Here is a 19,424-nt window from a genome sequence, read left to right on the forward strand (position 1 = left end):
CATTTACATTGCGGGCAACATCATAGTTGTGCTTTTACCGTTCTAACTGACAATCGTAAATGTATAATCACTTCATCATATTATTATTTATACTGTACACAACTGCCCCTGCATTTCATGGTTAATATACATTTCTAACAACAATCAGAAGTGACAACAAATATAAATTTGTGTGTGTGTGTGAAGGAATTTGTTGAACATAAACACTTAACATCAAAAGAAAGTGGCGAAAAATATATATTTGATTTTCTGACAAACAGAAAAGAACAAACCCATTTAGCTCGGAAAACAAAGTAGACACCATTTGTTTTTGGTGGGCCACAAAAAAATTGCTGCATTAATTGGGCAGGTTTTTTTTTTGGGGGGGGGGGTGAATTGGTTAATGAAATTGTATTTTGTATATCAGATTTTTTTTCATCCATATTAAATAATTGGCTAATGGATTGATTGAAAAATACTACTTAAAAATAGTAGTAAAATAGCATGTATTGAATATTTGTCTGACAAATGGCAATTAGCTTAATTATAAACAATGAGATAAAAGAGGGGGATTCATTAATATTGTATTGTAAAATGAACTATCATGCACACATACCCGTTTGAAGTATCACTTTTCACCTGACCAACAACATGTCTGTTATAAGACGCCAACGCGGCCCTTGAGCATCAAAGTTTGCGTAGAATCTGGTGCGTGTGCGTGCGCGACATACGTAGTGCGGCCTCGTGTCCAGCACTCCCAGCTTCCGCGGGTCCGTGTTCCTGATGCTGTGGATGTTCATCTCCAGGATGAGCTCAAAGCGCGGCCACAGCATCTCCAGCACAGCCTCCCAGTACCTGACGCGCACGCGCACACATGCAGCAGCTTTCAGGGCCCAGCCAACATACGAGAACGAACCGACAAACGAGCACACGAGCACGCCCGCCCGCCCGCCCGCCCGCACTCACTTGTCCAGAGCCGGAATGTTCCTCTTAGCGGCAATGGCTCGGAAGCGGAGGATGATGTGGATGCACAGGAAGACCGCGATGCCGTCGTAGCAGTCCGACACGTACGTGGACATGCTCTTCTACACGTACACATACGCACGCACAATCCAACATGAGGTCACCGTAATAATGGACGTTCATTCTCGTCAGTGGCAAAAGCCTTCTCGAATGAGCCCTCATGGAGGTGCAACACTTAATCAACAACTATTTTGATCTTCGATTTCATCATTCTGAGTTATGCTTGAACTTAAAAGTTGTCCAAATGCTCCGATTTCGTCTCTCTCGTGGCCAGCGCTGAAAAGGCGCGGTGGCCGTCAGAGGAAATGCGTCGAACGTTGACTTCTTGATGAGCACGAGATCGGCAAAAAGAAATCGTGAGTGAAATCTGGAGTTTACTATCGCTTTAAATTCCTTATTAAGAGCCAACCTTCAATTTTGTAAATTCCTGGTTTATTCCCATAAATTCTTATTCATTCCCATAGAACGATTCCAATTTTTAAAATTCCCGGACTTTTGCTTCCCTACGAGGCATTCACTGAAACTAAACTTGCGGTGAAGGAAATGTGGGGGGGAAAAAACTATTTTTTGGGGGGGTGTGCCTAATAATTGCAGGCCTATCTCAAGATTGTCATGTTGGGGTAAATGACTTAAATCGATTGCTAATTGTCAACTTAAACTTTTTTTTTTGTCTGAACGGTAAGCCATTCTACTCGCCTCGTGAGTTTGCATCTTTCATACTCGCCGGTGTCTACATTCCTCCTCAACCGAACACGAATGCCGCACTGCTAATGCTTCCGATTTGAACTGGTTTAGAAGCACAAACCAAATGAAAATGCTCCATAAACACCTCAATCGGAATAAACAGGCCAAATCGAATGGAATTTCATTCAGTTTCACAGGGGTGGATTGCTTTTGCCAAAGGATCAGAAGTACAGTGGGGACGGAAAGTTTTCAGACCCCCTTAAATTTTTCGCTCTTTATTATATTGAAGCCATTTGCTAAAATCATTGAAGTTCATTTTTTTTCCCTCATTAACGGACACACAGCATTTTATTTATTGACAGAAAAAAAGGGAATTGTTGAAATGTTTGCAGCTTTATTAAAAAAGAAAAACTGAAATATCACACAGCCATAAGTATTCAGACCCTTGGCTCAGTATTTAGTAGACTCACCCTTTTGAGCTCATACAGCCATGAGTCTTTGGGGAATGAGGCAACAAGTTTTTCACACCTGGATTTGGGGATCCTCCGCCATTCCTCCTGGCAGATCCTCTCCAGCTCTGTCAGGTTGGATGCTGAATGTTGGTGGGCAGCCATTTTCAGGTCTCTCCGGAGATGCTCCATTGGGTTTAAGTCAGGGCTCTGGCTGGGCCATTCAAGAACAGTCACGGAGTTGTTCTGAAGCCACTCCTTCGTTATTTTAGCTGTGCGCTTAGGGTCATTGTCTTTTTGGAAGGGGAACCTTCGGCCTCGTCTGAGGTCCTGAGCACTGTGGAGAAGGTTTTCGTCCAGGATATCTCTGTACTTGGCCGCATTCGTCTTTCCTCCGATTGCAATCGGCTGTCCTGTCCCTGCAGCTGAAAAACACCCCCACGGCATGATGCCGCCATCACCGTGCTTCACTGTTGGGACTGTATTGGACAGGTGATGAGCAGTGCCTCGTTTTCTCCACGCATACCACTTAGAATTAAGACCTAAAAGTTCTATCTTGGTCTCATCAAACCGGAGAATCTTATTTCTCACCATCTTGGAGTACTTCAGGTGTTTTTTTTTTTTTTTTTTAGCAAACTCCATGCGGGCTTTCATGTGTCTTCCGTCAGGCCACTCTGCCATCAAGCCCCGACTGGTGGAGGGCTGCAGTGATGGTTGACTTTCTAGAACTTTCCCCCATCTCCCGACTGCATCTCTGGAGCTCGGCCACAGTGATCTTTGGGTTCTTCTTTACATCTCTCACCAAGGCTCTTCTCCCCCCGTTTGCTCAGTTCGGCCGGACGGCCAGCTCTAGGAAGGCTTCTGGTCGTCCCAAACGGCTTCCCTTTCAGGATTACGGAGGCCACTGTGCTCTTAGGAACCTGAAGTGCAGCAGAATTTTTTTTGTATCCTTGGCCAGATCTGTGCCTTGCCACAATTCTGTCTCTGAGCTCTTCAGGCAGTTCCTTTTACCTCATGATTCTCATTTACTCTGACATGCACTGTGAGCTGTAAGGTCTTCTGTAGACAGGGGTGTGGCTTTCCTAATCAAGTCCAATCAGTAAAATCAAACACAGCTGGACTCCAATGAAGGTGTGCAACCATCTCAAGGAGGATCAGAAGAAATGGACAGCACCCGAGTTAAATATACGAGTGTCGCAGCAAAGGGTCGGAATACTTATGGCTGTGTGATATCTCAGTTTTTCTTTTTTTTAAAATCGACAAAAATGTCATCAATTTTCTTTTTTTCTGTCAATATGGGTTGCTGTGTGTACATTAATGAGGGAAAAAAAATAACTTAAATGGCTGCAATATAACAAAGAGTGAGAAATTTAAGGGTGTCTGAATACTTTCCGTACCCACAGTAAATCTTCGTTATGTAACCGTGAATCGGAATGTTGTCGGGCTGCGCATGCTCCGTCTTGATGTAAATGTGCTGTGACAAACTGTTGCTTTAATAAGAGCAACTATTGTGCTAAATAGACAACTGACAACAGTTGACCATAGATTTTCAGATTGATTGCAATCAATATGATGAAAAAGTCCAAAATAGATCTAAATCTGTGAAACTAGGGGATGTCCACTTCAAGATTTTACTTGTAAGCTAGGGTGTCCCTCAAGGGTCAATTGTGGGTCCAGTGCTTTTCACGCTTTATATTAACAACTTAGTGCCTCCAGAGAGTAATTGTTATTATCATCTTCATGCTATTAACACTATTTTATATTGCATAGTTGACACTGTTCCAAAGGCAGTAGAAAACTGAAATTGTTGAAGCTGTTTCTGTTCCATCTGTTCTGGACTATGCTGATGTAGTCTACAGACCTGTCTGTTACTACCCTCAGATGTTGAGATTCCGTTTACCATTCAGCACTCAGGTTCATCTCTGGTGCTAGCTTCACTAGTCCTCTCTCTCCATTAGACGTGGAATACACTGGCTATTATGTATCTTCTAAAGCTCTTGTTGGTAAACAGCCCTCTTATATCACAAACACGTTCGATTGGCATGGCAAGCCCGTTGAAATTAGTTGCTTCTTTTAAAAACTCCTTGAGCTTGTTCCAATCTTGGTTCAACTGCTTTTAGTGTTTGTGCTCCTATGTCCTGGAATTCCCTCCAAAGATCAATGAAATTGTCTTCCCTCCCCTCCCTTAACCATTTATAAATCTTTGCTCCTTGTATTTTTAAATTCTTCTTGTAATTGTTTTAGGTAATTTATCTTGCTTTTCTCGTTTTTGAAGGTTTGCTTGTCATCGGAGTAAATGGGGTTGACCTCAGCGGCCCACAAGTTTAAATAAAGGCGATTGATTGATTGAGATCAAGTGGCGACCGCCCACCTATCATTTACAAGCATTCACAATCGGTCTATGACAACACAGGACCAGGTCACGTAGCGCACCAGAAACATGCCGAGCGTCTTTCCCATGATACTGTTGAAAAGGTCCAGTGCGGAGTTCCCCGCCACCATGAAGAAGTCGCACAGGAACAGGAACTCCCTGCAGCCGTTGTCCAGCAGGGCGTAGTGTTGGCTGCGGAACAGCGTCTCGTACGGGTACTGTGGGAGCACAACGTTAGCTTAGCATGCGCCAAACGCCCCCGCCTCCTTTCTTAACACTTTCCTTAAACCTTACATACTGTTCGTTTTCCTTGCACACGTAGTGCCAACTGGATGTTCTTGGCAAGAACTCAATGACTGACAGCAGTTGTCAAAGTACAGTTCCTCATATTGACAGCCTATTTAAAGGGTTTTGACTGATTATTTTAAGACCCACAGAATATCGTGCTCTGTCACAATATAAGCACCAAACTACCAAAATAAAGAAACAAATGATTTGTTTCGACCACTTTCTGTTCTTCAGTAATCCGCAGTAGAACTTGGGTTGGTTTTCTGACCAAAAGGTGGAGAAAGGAGCTTTTTGTGAAAAGAAACATCCATCCATCCATCCATTTTCTGAGCCGCTTCTCCTCACTAGGGTCGCGGGGGTGCTGGAGCCTATCCCAGCTGTCATCGGGCAGGAGGCGGGGTACACCCTGAACTGGTTGCCAGCCAATCGCAGGGCACATAGGAACAAACAACCATTCGCACTCACAGTCATGCCTACGGGCAATTTGGAGTTGTCAATTAACCTACCATGCGTGGTTTTGGGATGTGGGAGGAAACCGGAGTGCCCGGAGAAAACCCACGCAGGCACGGGAAGAACATGCAAACTCCACACAGGCGGGGCCAGGGATTGAATCCGGGTCCTCAGAACTGTGAGGCTGACGCTCTAACCAGTCGGCCACCGTGCCGCCTGAAAAGAAACATGTCAAACAGAACAGTGATTCTGATGCCTTTTTTTTTTTTTTTTTTTTTTTTAAAGGCTTTTGATGGCAAAATTATTTTCCTCTGTAGGGTCTCCCCCTTAGAGGTAGGGTGAGAAGTCCGCTCATCCGGGAGGGGCTCAGAGCCAAGCTCCTCCGCATCGAGAGGAGCCAGATGAGGTAGTTGGAGCATCTGATTAGGACGCCTCCCTGGGGAGGTGTTCCGGGCACGTCCCACCGGAATCCCCCGGGAAGAGAGCTGGACAAAGTGGCTGGCGAGAGGGTGCTTAAGATGCTGCCCCCCGCGACCTGACCTTGGATACACGGATGAAAATTGATGTTTGTATTTTTTTCCCCATGGCAATTATAATGGGCGTCAATTATGTGGGCTCGGGCCCGGTCCCTATCCCCGCGAATAACAATAAGAAACGCGCCGTGAGCGACGCTGACTCACAGCATGGCTTGAGTTGAACGTCTGTTGCTTTTTTACATGGCCTTCGCCATTCGCTCCAATGAGTTAAAAGCCTGTCTGACATTCATAAATGGATGATTGTTTCAGGGAAAAGGGAAGGTGTATTTTTTTGGTATGTTTTACACCTCTTGTTTCTGGATAAAAACCTCAACTGTCTGTCTGCCCCAACCTGAATCACAGAAATATCAGCTCAGGTACATCATGGGCTTATATGCCCCTTCATTTTTTTTTTTTTTTTTTTTTCAAATCATAGTCAAATCATAAAAAGGTTTACTGTGTGGTGAATCCATAGTGGTTTTGCCTGGAACTACAGAAATACAGGAAGTTTTCAAATTCTAGTTTATTGAGATGCACCTAGCAAACACATTTATGGTGTCGACAGTTTCAAGATTCCCAACATTTGCCTTAATTTAACACACACTCGATAATCTAAATCATAGATTTGTTTGACGTGGAACAAAGTCAGTGTACAAAAAAAACTTGTAGCACCTGTATAAAATCATTTTTGAATATTTTCATTTTTGTGTATTTTGGGTCAGCAAAAGCCGTCATATTTACCAGCGAAGGCTATATTTTTATTGCTGTCCAATTTGACCTGTGGACAGTATGTGACGGCTTTAAGAAGAGGAAGCGACGGGTCGTCTCACCCTGCTGTCACCTCTCTGTGCCGTGTGAGGAACCAGAATGGGACCCTCCAGCTCCGGGGGGCTCAGTATGGCGCCCCTCTGGCCCAGAGTGAAGATGGTGTTCCTGCTCTTCAGAGACGGCTTGGAGAAGAAACCTGTGGCGAGGAGTCCAGGGCTTGCGTTGGGAATCACTCACTCATTCACTCAAAAGTCCACAACCTCAAAAACCCGACAGTGAGTAGTAAGTATGTCCAAAAAACACACAAGGAATTTGTCTCCGGTAGTTGGCTCAATAATCTCAATTCAATTAATCTGTTCCAGACACCTACAAATATAAACAAAAAGTGTTCTCACACGATCGGGATTTTTGGGGCCGATCACAGAGTTAAACAAAAAACGAAAACTGATCACTGATTCGATCACAAGATAGAGCAACGTGTCTATTTAAATGATTTGTTCATTTACTGTATATACTTGTGTACGGTATACTGAGTATCTTCAGAAGTATTCTCGAGCATTTTAGACAAAAGGTAAAACAATGACCTCTAGTGGGCATTCAAAGATTAGCCACTGACATAAGTTTTAAGTTTTCAGTCAGGTCAAACCAACATTACAACATGACAGAAATAATGGGTGTTAAATTACTTTATTGTAATTAAATTACTTCGCACACACCGAAACTTTAGAGCATGATTCACCAGAACGCCGGCATGTTGACCTACAACTGTTCGTGCTAGCACTAGATTGCTAGGCTACAGAACGTTTTGTTGCCTGCTTGCGAGCCGTATCGTATTAAAAGTACGTGAACATACCTCAAGCAATCCGTAAATGAACATCATCTCCTGAGCATCGGTGATGACCACCACACATTTTTCCTGATTTTATCCCCCCTGCCCCCCACACACACACACAATAAATTTGCGCGAGCCATTGTTGTTATGTCGCCATGTTAACGAGTGTATCCAGTCGCGTTTGAGTTGACAAGATAAAGCCCAGTGATCGTAAATGACAGGATGTGGAGGTATCGGAAGACAAGATTTTATTGTAGTAGTCTGACATAGTGCAATCGTGAAAGACCAAATTTGTCTTGTAGTCTGATCCATGCATTATGTGTTGTCTGTCTGAGGCACCGCAAAAAAGTCTCACACCGCCGAATGTTTTTTCACCAACAAGATTGAAATAAAACTCTATTGGCTGTCAGACAGTTTCAGTACTACAACCCCAATTCCAATGAAGTTGGGACGTTGTGTTAAACATAAATGAAAAACAAAATACAATGATTTGCAAATCACGTTCAACCTATATTTAATTGAATACACTACAATGACAAGATATTTAATGTTCAAATTGATAAACTTTATTGTTTTTAGCAAATAATCATTAACTTCGAATTTTATGGCGGCAACACGTTCCAAAAAAGATGGGACAGGTGGCAAAACAAGAGTGAGAAAGTTGAGGAATACTCATCGAAAACCTGTTTGGAACATCCCACAGGTGAACAGGCTCATTGGGAACAGGTGGGTGCCATGATTGGGTAGAAAAGGAGCTTCCCTGAATTGCTCAGTCATTCACAAGCAAAGATGGGGCGAGGTTCACCTCTTTGTGAACAAGTGCGTGAGAAAATAGTCGAACAGTTTAAGGACAATGTTCCTCAACATACAATTGCAAGGAATTTCGGGATTCCATCATCTACGGTCCATAATATCATCAAAAGGTTCAGAGAATCTGGAGAAATCACTGCATGTAAGCGGCAAGGCCGTAAACCAACATTGAATGCCCGTGACCTTCGATCCCTCAGGCGGCACAGCATCCAAAACCGACGTCGATGTGTAAAGGATATCGCCGCATGGGCTCAGGAACACTTCAGAAAACCAATGTCAGTAAATACAGTTCGGCGCTACATCCGTAAGTGCAACTTCAAACTCTACTATGCAAACCAAAATCCATTTATCAACAACACCCAGAAACGCCGCCGGCTTCTCTGGGCCCGAGCTCATCTAAGATGGACTGATGCAAAGTGGAAAAGTCTTCTGTGGTCCGACGAGTAAGCATTTCAAATTGTTTTTGGAAATTGTGGACGTCGTGTCCTCCTGGCCGAAGAGGAAAAGAACCATCCGGACTGTTATGGACGCAAAGTTCAAAAGCCAGCATCGGTGATGGTATGGGGCTGTGTTAGTGCCAATGGCATGGGTAACGTACACATCTGTGAAGGCACCATTAATGCTGAAAGGTACATACAAGGTTTTGGAGAAACATATGCTGCCATCCAAGCGACGTCTTTTTCACAGACGCCCCTGCTTATTTCAGCAAGACAATGCCAAACCACATTCTGTACATGCTATAACAGCGTGGCTTCGTAGTAAAAGAGTGCGGGGACTAGAATGGCCTGCCTGCAGTCCAGACCTGCCTCCCATTGAAAATGAACGGCTGAAGCTGTACATCGAGCAAGAATGGAAAAGAATTCCACCTACAAAGTGTCAACAATTAGTGTTCTCAGTTCCCAAACGTTGATTGAATGTTGTTCAAAGAAAAGGTGACGTAACACAGTGGTAAACATGAGCCTGTCCCAGCTTTTTTGGAACGTGTTGCAGCCATAAAATTCAAAGTTCATGATTATTTGCTAAAGACAATCAGGTTTATCAGTTTGAACATTAAATATCTTGTCATTGTAGCGTATTCAAATAAATATAGGTTGAACATGATTTGCAAATCATTGTATTCTGTTTTTATTTGTTTAACACAACGTCCCAACTTCATTGGAATTAGGGGTTGTACATCACAAGATACATGACAAGGCTAAAAATAAAATAGCTTTCGGATCGGTACACGACGGCGACGTGGAGTAAATGTCTTTTGCAGAGCCGATCGATCGGCGAATTATGACATTAAAGCCCATCGGCATAAAATGCTAATTATCGGCCGATACCGATCGAGCCGATCAGTTCGGTATAAAAGTCTCGAAACAAATATTACATTTCAAAGGGACTAAACATACAGAAAAAAGTGTGAAATAAATATCAGTGACGAGTGGATAAATGAACATTTTACATTAATTTTACCTTCACCGAAGACTCTTGGTGGCGTATACAGCGAACAGGGGAGAGAAGGGAGCCATTTTTGGATTTTTGACTTGAATTTTATTGTCTCTTGCGTTTTTTTTAACCAAATGGCTATCACTTGGAACTTTCAGTCATATAATGTAAAAAGGCTAACAACAAGCTTTTATTAACAACTCAAGGCAATAACAAGCCTCCCGGTTTGCTCAGCAACACTCTGACAAGTTGGGGTAACATCGGCGGAACATCCTGTCAAAAGTCAGGCCTTTAAAATAAAAGCACACCTCTACAATAACAGTTTCGCCACAGTTTCTTTGGCCCTACGGTGGCTTATTTAGCAGTCACGCTCACTTAGAAAGTGAGGTGAAACAATGTTATTATATGGTGCTTTAATAGGTCTGACTTTTGACAGGATGCTGCCCGAGTGTTGCAGAGCACACCAGGAGAGTTATTGCTTTGAGTTGTGAATAAAAGTTTGCATCGTGGAATTTGCCTTGCCGTCTGCTCAACCCTTTGAACTTCGGAAATATTTCGAATGAATGCACGATGATTCCGGGAGATGCACGGCTGAGTCACACTTTTTTTTTTTTTTTTTTACAAAAAACAAGTGGACGTACAAAAAAAACGGGGAACATTTTGGATGAAAAAAAAAACGAATCATAAAAAAAGAAGGGCATAAGAAAAACGAGTTTTGACTGCATAGTGATGAAGCAGGAGAGAATGAATGACTGAAAAAGTGGCCAGTGACGAGACGTTCTTATTTTAGCTGAGTTTTTCGTGAACTGTATCATCCACTGTAGCGGCAGTTCACTTGTCATGCTGCACCTTAGATAATGAAGCAGTTTTTCTTTTTGCAGCCACACCCGCTCACAAAAACACTTCAGACATTTCCTCTCCTCTTTTTATGCACTTAATTAGCCATTAAAGTCTCTCTCACACACACACACACACTCGAGGCGTTTCCTTCTCTTCAATTAAAAAGCTATGATTAAACACACGCACACACGCAAGCACACACACACAGGTGATACCTTTCTTGGCAGTGTCTTCGACCCCCATTAGATCGTCCTTGTCAGCGACTTCCTCGTACTACGCACACACACACACACACACACACACAAACACAGCCTCGTTAATTCCCGGTGTGATGAAGACTATGATCCGCACGGGTGATTCTCCAATCTTTGTCCTATAATTATCAGTTTTAACTTAATAGGTCTGAAAATGACTATTTACGACATACAGTGGGTACGGAAAGTATTCAGACCCCCTTCAATTTTTCACTCTTTATTATATTGCAGCCATTTGCTAAAATCGTTGAAGTTAATTTGTTTTCCTCATTAACGTACACACAGCACCGTATAGTGACAGAAAAAAAACGGAATTGTTGAAATTTTTGCAGATTTATTAAAAAAGAAAAACTGAAATATCACACAGCCATAAGTATTCAGACCCTTGGCTCAGTATTTAGGAGACGCACCCTTTTGAGCTCACGCAGCCATGAGTCTTTTGGGAATGATGCAACAAGTTTTTCACACCTGGATTTGGGGATGCTCTGCCATTCCTCCTTGCAGATCCTCTCCAGTTCTGTCACGTGAGGATGGTGAACGTTGGTGGGAAGCCATTTTCAGGTCTCTCCAGAGATGCTCCATTGGGTTTAAGTCAGGGCTCTGGCTGGGCCATTCAAGAAAAGTCACAGAGTTGTTCTGAAGCCACTCCTTTGTTATTTTAGCTGTGCGCTTAGAGTCATTGTCTTGTTGGAAGGTGAACCTTTGGCCCAGTCTGAGGTCCTGAGCACTCTGAAGAAGGCTTTCGTCCAGGATATCCCTGTACTTGGCTGCGTTCATCTTTCCTTCGATTGGAACCAGTCTCCCTGTCCCTGCAGCTGAAAAACACCCCCACGGCATGATGCCGCCATCACCGTGCTTCGCTGTTGGGACTGCATTGGACAGGTGATGAGCAGTGCCTGGTTTTCTCCACACATACCGGTTAGAATTAAGGCCAAAAGGTTCTAATGGTCTCATCAGAGCAGAGAATCTTATTTCTCACCATCTTGGAGTTCTTCAGGGGTTTTTAGCAAACTCCATGCGGACTTTCATGGGTCTGGCACTGAGGAGAGGCTTCCTTCCGTCGGGCCACTCTGCCATCAAGCCCCGACTGGTGGAGGGATCCAGTGATGGTTGACCTTTCTAGAACTTTCCCCCCCATCTCCCGACTGCATCTCTGGTGCTCAGCCACAGTGATCTTTGGGTTCTTCTTTACATCTCTCACCAAGGCTCTTCTCCTCCGATTGCTCAGTTCGGCCGGACGGCCAGCTCTAGGAAGGCTTCTGGTCGTTCCAAACGGCTTCCATTTCAGGATTATGGAGGCCACTGTGCTCTTAGGAACCTGAAGTGCAGCAGAATTTTTTTTTTGTAACCTTGGCCAGATCAGTGCCTGACCACAATTCAGTCTCTGAGCACGTCAGGCAGTTCCTTTGACCTCATGATTCTCATTTGCTCTGACACGCACTGTGAGCTGTAAGGTTTTAGATGGACAGGTGTGTGGCTTTCCTAATCAAGTCCAGTCAGTATAATCAAACACAGCTGGACTCCAATGAAGGTGTGGAACCATCTCAAGGAGGATCAGAAGAAATGGACAGCACCCGAGTTAAATATACAAGTGTCGCAGCAAAGGGTCGGAATACTTATGGCTGTGTGATATCTCAGTTTTTCTTTTTTAATAAATCTGCAAACATTTCAACACTTCCGTTTTTTTCTGTCAATATGGGGTGCTGTGTGTACATTAATAAGTAAAACAAATAACTTAAATGATTTTAGCAAATGGCTGCAATAATACAAAGAGTGAAACATTTAAGGGGGTCTGAATACTTTCCGTACCCACTGTATATACAGCGGCTGAAATAAGTATTTAACACATCACAATTTTTCTCACAAAATATATTTCCAAAGGTGCTATTGACATGCAAGTTTTACGAGATGTTGGGAATAACCCAAGTAATAAATACATTCAAAGAAAGTAGAACAAATAAGATCAGAAATTGTGTCTAATAATGTGAAATGACACGGGGGGGAAAGTATTGAACACATGAAGAAAGGGAGGTGCAAAAAGGCATGGAAAGCCAAAACAATCCCTCAAATCTATCAATAATCAAACAGCAATCCAACCCCTTGTTGGTGCAAATGAATATCAGCTGGTACAGTCCTAAATGATGGCCTACAAAAAGGTCTCATTGCCAAGGTGCGAGTCAAGATACATCTCATGATGGGTAAGAGCTGAGAGCTGTCTCAAGACCATCGCAAACTAATTGTTGCAAAACATAACGTTTTGGCATTACGTTACAGGCGCATATCTAAGCTTCTGAACGTTCTCGTGTCGTAACGTTCCTGTATGCACGCTCACCACGCAAGACCCCATCGCTGAAAAAAAAAGCATGTCAAACCTCATTTAAAGTTTGCTGAACAACATTTGGACGAGCTAGGTAAATACTGGGAGAATATCGTCTGGTCGGATGAGAGCAAAAGGTAACTGTTTGGATGCCATAATGCACATCACGTTAGGAGGGGAAATGGCACTGCACATCACCCGAAAAACACCATTCCAACAGTCAAGTTCGGAGCTGGGAACATGATGGTGTGGGGCTGCTTTTCAGCAAATGGGACTGGGAAAATTCACATTATTAATGGGAGGATAAATGGGCAAATGAGACATTCTTGACAAAAATCTGCTGCCATCTAGGAGGATGATGAAAATGAAACGAGGGTGGACATTTCAGCAGGATAATGATCCAAAACATACTGCCAAGGAAACTCTCAATTGGTGTCAAAGAAAAAAAATAAAGCTGCTAGAATGGCCCAACCAATCACCTGACTTGAATCCAATCGAAAATCTATGGCAATAACTGAAACTCAAGGTCCATAAAAGATGCCCACGGAACCTTCAAGAGTTGAAGACTGCTTGGGTGGAGGAATGGGCCAAAATCACACCAGAGCAATGCATGCGGCTAGTTTCTCCATACAGGAGGCGTCTTGAAGCTGTCGTTGCAAACAAAGGCTTTTGTACAAAGTATTCAATAAATACCAGTTGGCGTGTTCAATACTTTTTCCCTGTGTCATTTCAAATCATTACACATAACTCCATTTCTGATTAATTTGTTCGACTTTCTTTGTATGTATGGATTACTTGGGTTGTTCCCAACATCTGGGGAAATTAACACCTTTGGAAGTATATTTAGTGAGAAAAATGGTGAAGTGTTAAATACTTATTTCAGCCGCTGTATCTTTTGCTCATGTATCTATGGCAAAGACATATAAACAGCTTGAAGCAAGCGCTCATGGGCTCTTATTTGGAGAAATTTGTGAGTGAGCGAGTCTTCAAAGTGCCGTCATACTATAGTCTGGCATTTCTTGACAGTGAGAGATCAGCGTTCTAAAACTTTGGACCGGTAGCACTACTGGTCCAAAGTTTTAGACTGAAAGTCAAGGACTTCAAGTCCAGTGAATAGCCACACAGTTATGGGAACTTTCTGAAGAATATTTGATTTCCATTTTCGAACAAGTGTGTTCAGCTGTTATATCTTCCCAAGGTGTCAGTGAAAGGTTTCAAATATATTTTGGTTTGTAGATTGACGCCATGCTTTCTTTAGTAACTTGAATAATTTGTTCTGTTCTTTTCATTTCAGAGTGACATGAGCAATTCAACTGCATAGATTTCAATGTTGCCGGCACGGTGGACGACCGGTTAGGACATCTGCCTCACAGTTCTGGGGACTGGGGTTCAAATCCCGGCCCCGCCTGTGTGGAGTTTGCATGTTCTCCCCGTCCCTGGGTGGGTTTTCTCCGGGCACTCCGGTTTCCTCCCACATCCCTAGAAACACGCACGGTAGGTTGATTGAGGACTCTAAATTGCCCGTAGGTGTGAATGTGAGTGCGGATGGTTGTTTGTTTCTGTGTGCCCTGAGATTGGCTGGCGAACATAGCTGGGATAGGCTCCAGCAGCCCGCGACCCCAGTGAGGAGAAGCGCTAAAGAAAATGGATGGATGGATGGATAGATTTCAATCTCCTTTTTGAAACATCATTTTAAAAGCAATTATAATGGGCATCAATTCTACACATATACAGTTTTGCTATTCGCAGTTGGTGCGTTCTCAATCCCCACTATTCTATTATAAAGTGTTTTATTCTAATTTGAGGGCGTTTTTGACCAGATTTTCTTTTGGCGACATCACACCAAAACAGACTCAGATCATTTTGGGGGGAATTTTGTCACATTGCTAAATGTAGTGATTCGGTCGTTGGGAATGATGAACGATTGCCAAGTGAGGATTCCCTAATCACTACAAAGGGACTTTTATGAAATGGACCATATAGTTGATGTGTCATCTTCAAGCAATCTTGTCCCGTCGCTCCTTAATACAACCTTTTGGAAAGCTGCTGCCAGAGTGAATACCCATAACACTGCCCTCGTGATTCCACATGTACAAAACGTACCCCTCTTTCCTGTGACGCTGACGCGGTTCTCCCAGACAGTTCTTGCGTGACACGGCCAACAACGAGGACAACTGTGGATCAGCGGGTCGGATGTTCTCGACCTCGGCGCTGATCCGGGCTTTCGTTGGTCAAATGTCTCCTGTCTTACTTGCTTGGCATTCTCCGCCATTGTTGTGAACTTGTTTACATCACACGGGCTGCTTAGTCTCTGCTTTTTGAGTTCTTCCTGTTGCCATAAACTCAACTACAGCATTTCAGGATCTTCGTGTGGACACACACATTTCTTGAAATGGTTCTGTGTTTTTAAACAGGTACCAGGCTCCTTTTCCATGTGGACATGCCCTAAGAAAGAAACCTAAAATGTAGATGCGCAACAATTAATCGACAACTAACCCATTATCACATTAATCGACAACTATTTTGATAATCGATTAAGTGTTTAGAGACCTTGTCCAAATGCTTGGAATTTCAGCCTTTCAACAGTAAATATTTTCCGATTTCTGTAGTCCTTCATGAAAAATGGATTATCTTTGTGTTTTTCAAAATAAAGATATGTGCAAAAATCTACTTTTACTTTGGAAAACAACAACCAACATTTCTGCCGATTTTCTGACGGATGTTACGGACCAGACCAGGAACTGAAGCAGAATCAATTCATGGAAAACATAATAGTCAGTTGAATCTATGAAGAAAATCACGGTTATTTTGCAGCGGTAGTACGAATAACGTACAATTGACATATAATTGAATGTGAATGTGATATCAAACTAGTATCTCTTCATTCGCATGAAGCAGTGCAGTGACAAGAGAAGTCGCTCTCACTTTCAAAAAGGTTAACAAGTTACATCATTAACTTGTTAATGATGTAACTTGCCATCCATTTTCCGTACCGCTTATCCTCAAGCGGGTCGCGGGCGTGCTGGCGCCTATCCCAGCCGACTCTGGGCGAGAGGCGGGGTACACCCTGAACCCGACGCCAGCCAATCGCAGGGCGCACACAGAAAAAAACAACCATTCGCACTCACATTCACACCTACGGGCAATTTATAGGTTGATTGAAGACATGTTTTGGGGATGTGGGAGGAAACCGGAGAACACGCAAACTCCACACAGGCGAGGCCGGATTTCAACCCGCAATTTCACAACTGTGAGGCAGACGTGCTAACCAGTCGCCCGCCGTGCCGCCTAATCAACAACAATCGGTTATTAAAAATTCATCAGAAATAAATGATTTTGGAAGTAGTTTTAATGCGGAATGAAATAATCATTGATTAATCGATGGACTAATCAATACAATAAGCGATTCTAAAAATATTGTAAGTGACAGCTATGGTTGCCAGCATCGTAAGTGTAATGTGAGTGTGTGTTTGTGCCAGTTTAAAAATGGGTATCGCTATAAACTTTTGGCAATTCCATTTCCGTGAGGCCTTAAGAGAAGACGCACCTGGAACATTCCGGACGCAACCTATCACGTGTTGACCTGAACTTTATGCCTACTTGTGCCTTTTTTTAACTTTTGGAAACTTTTCAACACAAAGTCAATTAAAGGCAATTAGCCACATGTTGTGTAATTAAAGGGTGTGTCAGGGTTGCTGGCAGACACGTTGGCGTATGGCGTGCGCAGTTGCTTGCGCGTTTGCGTGCTCACCTGCACTTTGAGCAGTCGGCCGCTGTACGACTTGAAGTAGCTGAAGTAGATCTTACTCATAGTGTCCACGTAGTCGTCTCGCACCTCCTTGGCCACCGTCCTCTCATTGGCCAGCAGGAACTGGTAGAAGAATCTACACACACGCACACGTGCTCACGTAGACGTCGTGTGTGTGTGTGTGTGTGTGCGCGCGTGCCTGCGTGTGTGCGCGCACCTGTACTTGAGCAGAGTGTTCTGTGGGATCTGGTAGTTGGTCATTGGCTTCCTGAACGAGTAGATCTTCTGAAGGATGAACTCTCGAATCTTCGACACCGCCTGGAATTGGTCAAAAGACAAAAGTAGTGGGACACCCACAGAAGCCAAGAAAATGACGAGTCATCTGTTTTCCAACCGTTGCATTCAAAGTTCTTTGCGCAGTCAATCTGTGTCCTCTGCTCAAGATTTTTGTTCTGCACATTTACAGATGTTGAATCATTTTGTGTCATTTCAATTTTTTGACTTTTTACTATCTTTCCAGGGACTCCAGATGGAAAATAGAAAATTGGATTAAAGGTGCAATGTCTTCAACAAACAAGACCGGTCCAGTTGCCTTGATTCAACCTTCACACAATAACGACAAACAACACGTTGACCGAGGTCTGGCCTTGCAGGAGACGCGTCACGCATTTCTTTTTCATGAATGTATGCCGCGCACCCTAAACTTCTGGGACAACGATGAATGTGTTTCGTTACCGTGACGTCCGACCAATTACAAATATAGAGTTTATTACTGATCACGACGATAGCCTTCATCTCACCTTGACCTTGAGGCGGTCCACGATGTCCTGGATGTCAGCGCAGGCCAGCGTCTCTCGGAAGCTGAGCTCCTTGGCCAGGTTGATCTTGTTGTTGAGCTCGTGCAGCTGCTCCAGGAAGTCCTGCTCTGTCACCGCACAGTCCAGGATGGTGCTGACCAGGTGGGGAGATGGGGGGGGAGAGCCCAGGTTTATACACGAGGGGGCCCCAAAACCCCAAAATGCACTTTAACCTTTACAGGTGAGCTCAAAGTGACCTTGTCCAACTGTTTCACTACTTTTTCTTGGGAAGGAACTGAACGGAAAAACTCACAACAGGTGTTAAATCCATAAATGAAGTCCAGTTGTACGCCTTTCTGCGACTCTTACGGTCTCTCTGTTGCAACGTGCTGATGACACTCGACGCTCAGCGGCCACTTCCCGTTTGAAGCCTCCAACTGTTGCCAATTTGTCATCTGATTCTCATGAAGTCAAAATGATGAAGGGGACTTGCTTATTAACAATTCTAAAATCAAAAAATTGAAACGTTTATCTGTCAATCGGCTCCAGCAGCCCAAGACCCTGGTGAGGATAAGCGGTAAAGAAAATGGATGGATAGATCTGTCGATCCAAGCATCAAGCAACTGTTGTGAATTTTATGCAAATAATAATGAAAATATTCATTCAAAAAGATTCATTCATTCATTTTCCGTACCGCTCATCGTCACGCGGGTCGCGGCCCATCCCAGCTATCTTCGGGCGAGGTACACCCTGAAGTGGTCGCCAGCCAATCGCAGCCATCCGCACTCACAGTCACACCTACGGGCAATTTATAGTCTTCAATTAACCTAGCGTGCGAGGAAACCGGACTACCCAGAGAAAACCCACACAGGCGCGGGGAGAACATGCAAACTCCACACAGGCGAGGCCGGATTTGAACCCGTAACCTCAGAACTGTGAGGCAGATGTGCGAACCAGTCACCTGCCGTACCGCCTGCATCGTAATATTAGTAATTAAATAATGTCATGTTTTTAAAGGGATAGAAATAACTTGATAAAAATGTAATTCATTGATTAATCATAAAATTGTCAGATGAATCAATGATAGCAATCCCCGCTATATCGTGGATTTTTGTGGAAAGGTTATTACAGTTGTTACTCTATTTTCTCCTACTGTTTGTACAGTAGTTTTGGATTATCCAATGTGCTTTCTCTCTCTCAATACAGTGGTACCTCGAGACACGAGTGACCCGATTTACGGGTTTCTCGAGATACGAGCCGTCGGCCGACCGACTTTTTGCTTTGACTCGCGAGCCCAAACTTGAGAAACGCGTGCTGTATGGCGGCAAGGGGCTCCACTCACTTGACAACAAGCAGCACTTTGGCTGATATGAGTAAATATTCTTCAAAAAGAGACTTCATGCTGTACATTGCTACTATCAGTTGGCATTTACTTGAAAAGTAGCTATAAAACAAAGCGAATGGCGTTGCGTATTTGAAACAAGCACAGGCTCCTTCAAGCATATGTTTGAAAACACCACAACCACACGGGCTAACAATTAACATCACACAAAAATTAAATAGAATAAGGCCAGCAGGGTGTTTAAAACTGTAAACAAGAGATCGCCGAAGAAGTTACGGAGATTCGTCTCGAGAAGACACGAGCGTTTGGTGTGGAGGAATTACTCAGAGCAGATCGATTGTCAAGCTAAACATTATAAAAGAAGAACTGAATGTCATGTGGGGTGCAAATGCTGTCACGTGTGTTTGTACACAATGCCCAACTGTTGAGTGCAACTTTTGTTTGTGTTAAAAGACATGTAAAACTAACGTTTTTGGACCGCTGAGGGGACACAGCCTTCCCGCACGGCTGAAGCAGAGAGGGCGGA

At 43.6% G+C, this 19,424-nt stretch overlaps 1 protein-coding gene across 2 annotated transcripts in view; it reads right to left on the reverse strand.

Annotated features, from left to right (window-relative positions):
• Positions 1-19,424, reverse strand: part of vps52 (VPS52 subunit of GARP complex) — a 41,160-nt gene that overhangs the window by 9,770 nt on the left and 11,966 nt on the right. For both annotated transcript variants that reach the window (XR_009767241.1, XM_061664384.1), the window contains exons 7-14: positions 17,560-17,710; positions 16,977-17,077; positions 16,763-16,895; positions 10,656-10,713; positions 6,590-6,723; positions 4,569-4,724; positions 946-1,064; positions 711-834 (exon numbers count right to left, since the gene is read on the reverse strand). Coding sequence is in view for 1 of the 2 variants with exons in the window: in XM_061664384.1 (XP_061520368.1) it covers positions 711-834; positions 946-1,064; positions 4,569-4,724; positions 6,590-6,723; positions 10,656-10,713; positions 16,763-16,895; positions 16,977-17,077; positions 17,560-17,710 (976 nt within the window). In the remaining variant the exon portion in view is untranslated. The remainder of the gene's footprint in view (positions 1-710; positions 835-945; positions 1,065-4,568; positions 4,725-6,589; positions 6,724-10,655; positions 10,714-16,762; positions 16,896-16,976; positions 17,078-17,559; positions 17,711-19,424) is intronic.

Source organism: Phycodurus eques, chromosome 20 (genome assembly GCF_024500275.1).
Source record: "Phycodurus eques isolate BA_2022a chromosome 20, UOR_Pequ_1.1, whole genome shotgun sequence".
NCBI classification, from domain to species: domain Eukaryota; kingdom Metazoa; phylum Chordata; class Actinopteri; order Syngnathiformes; family Syngnathidae; genus Phycodurus; species Phycodurus eques.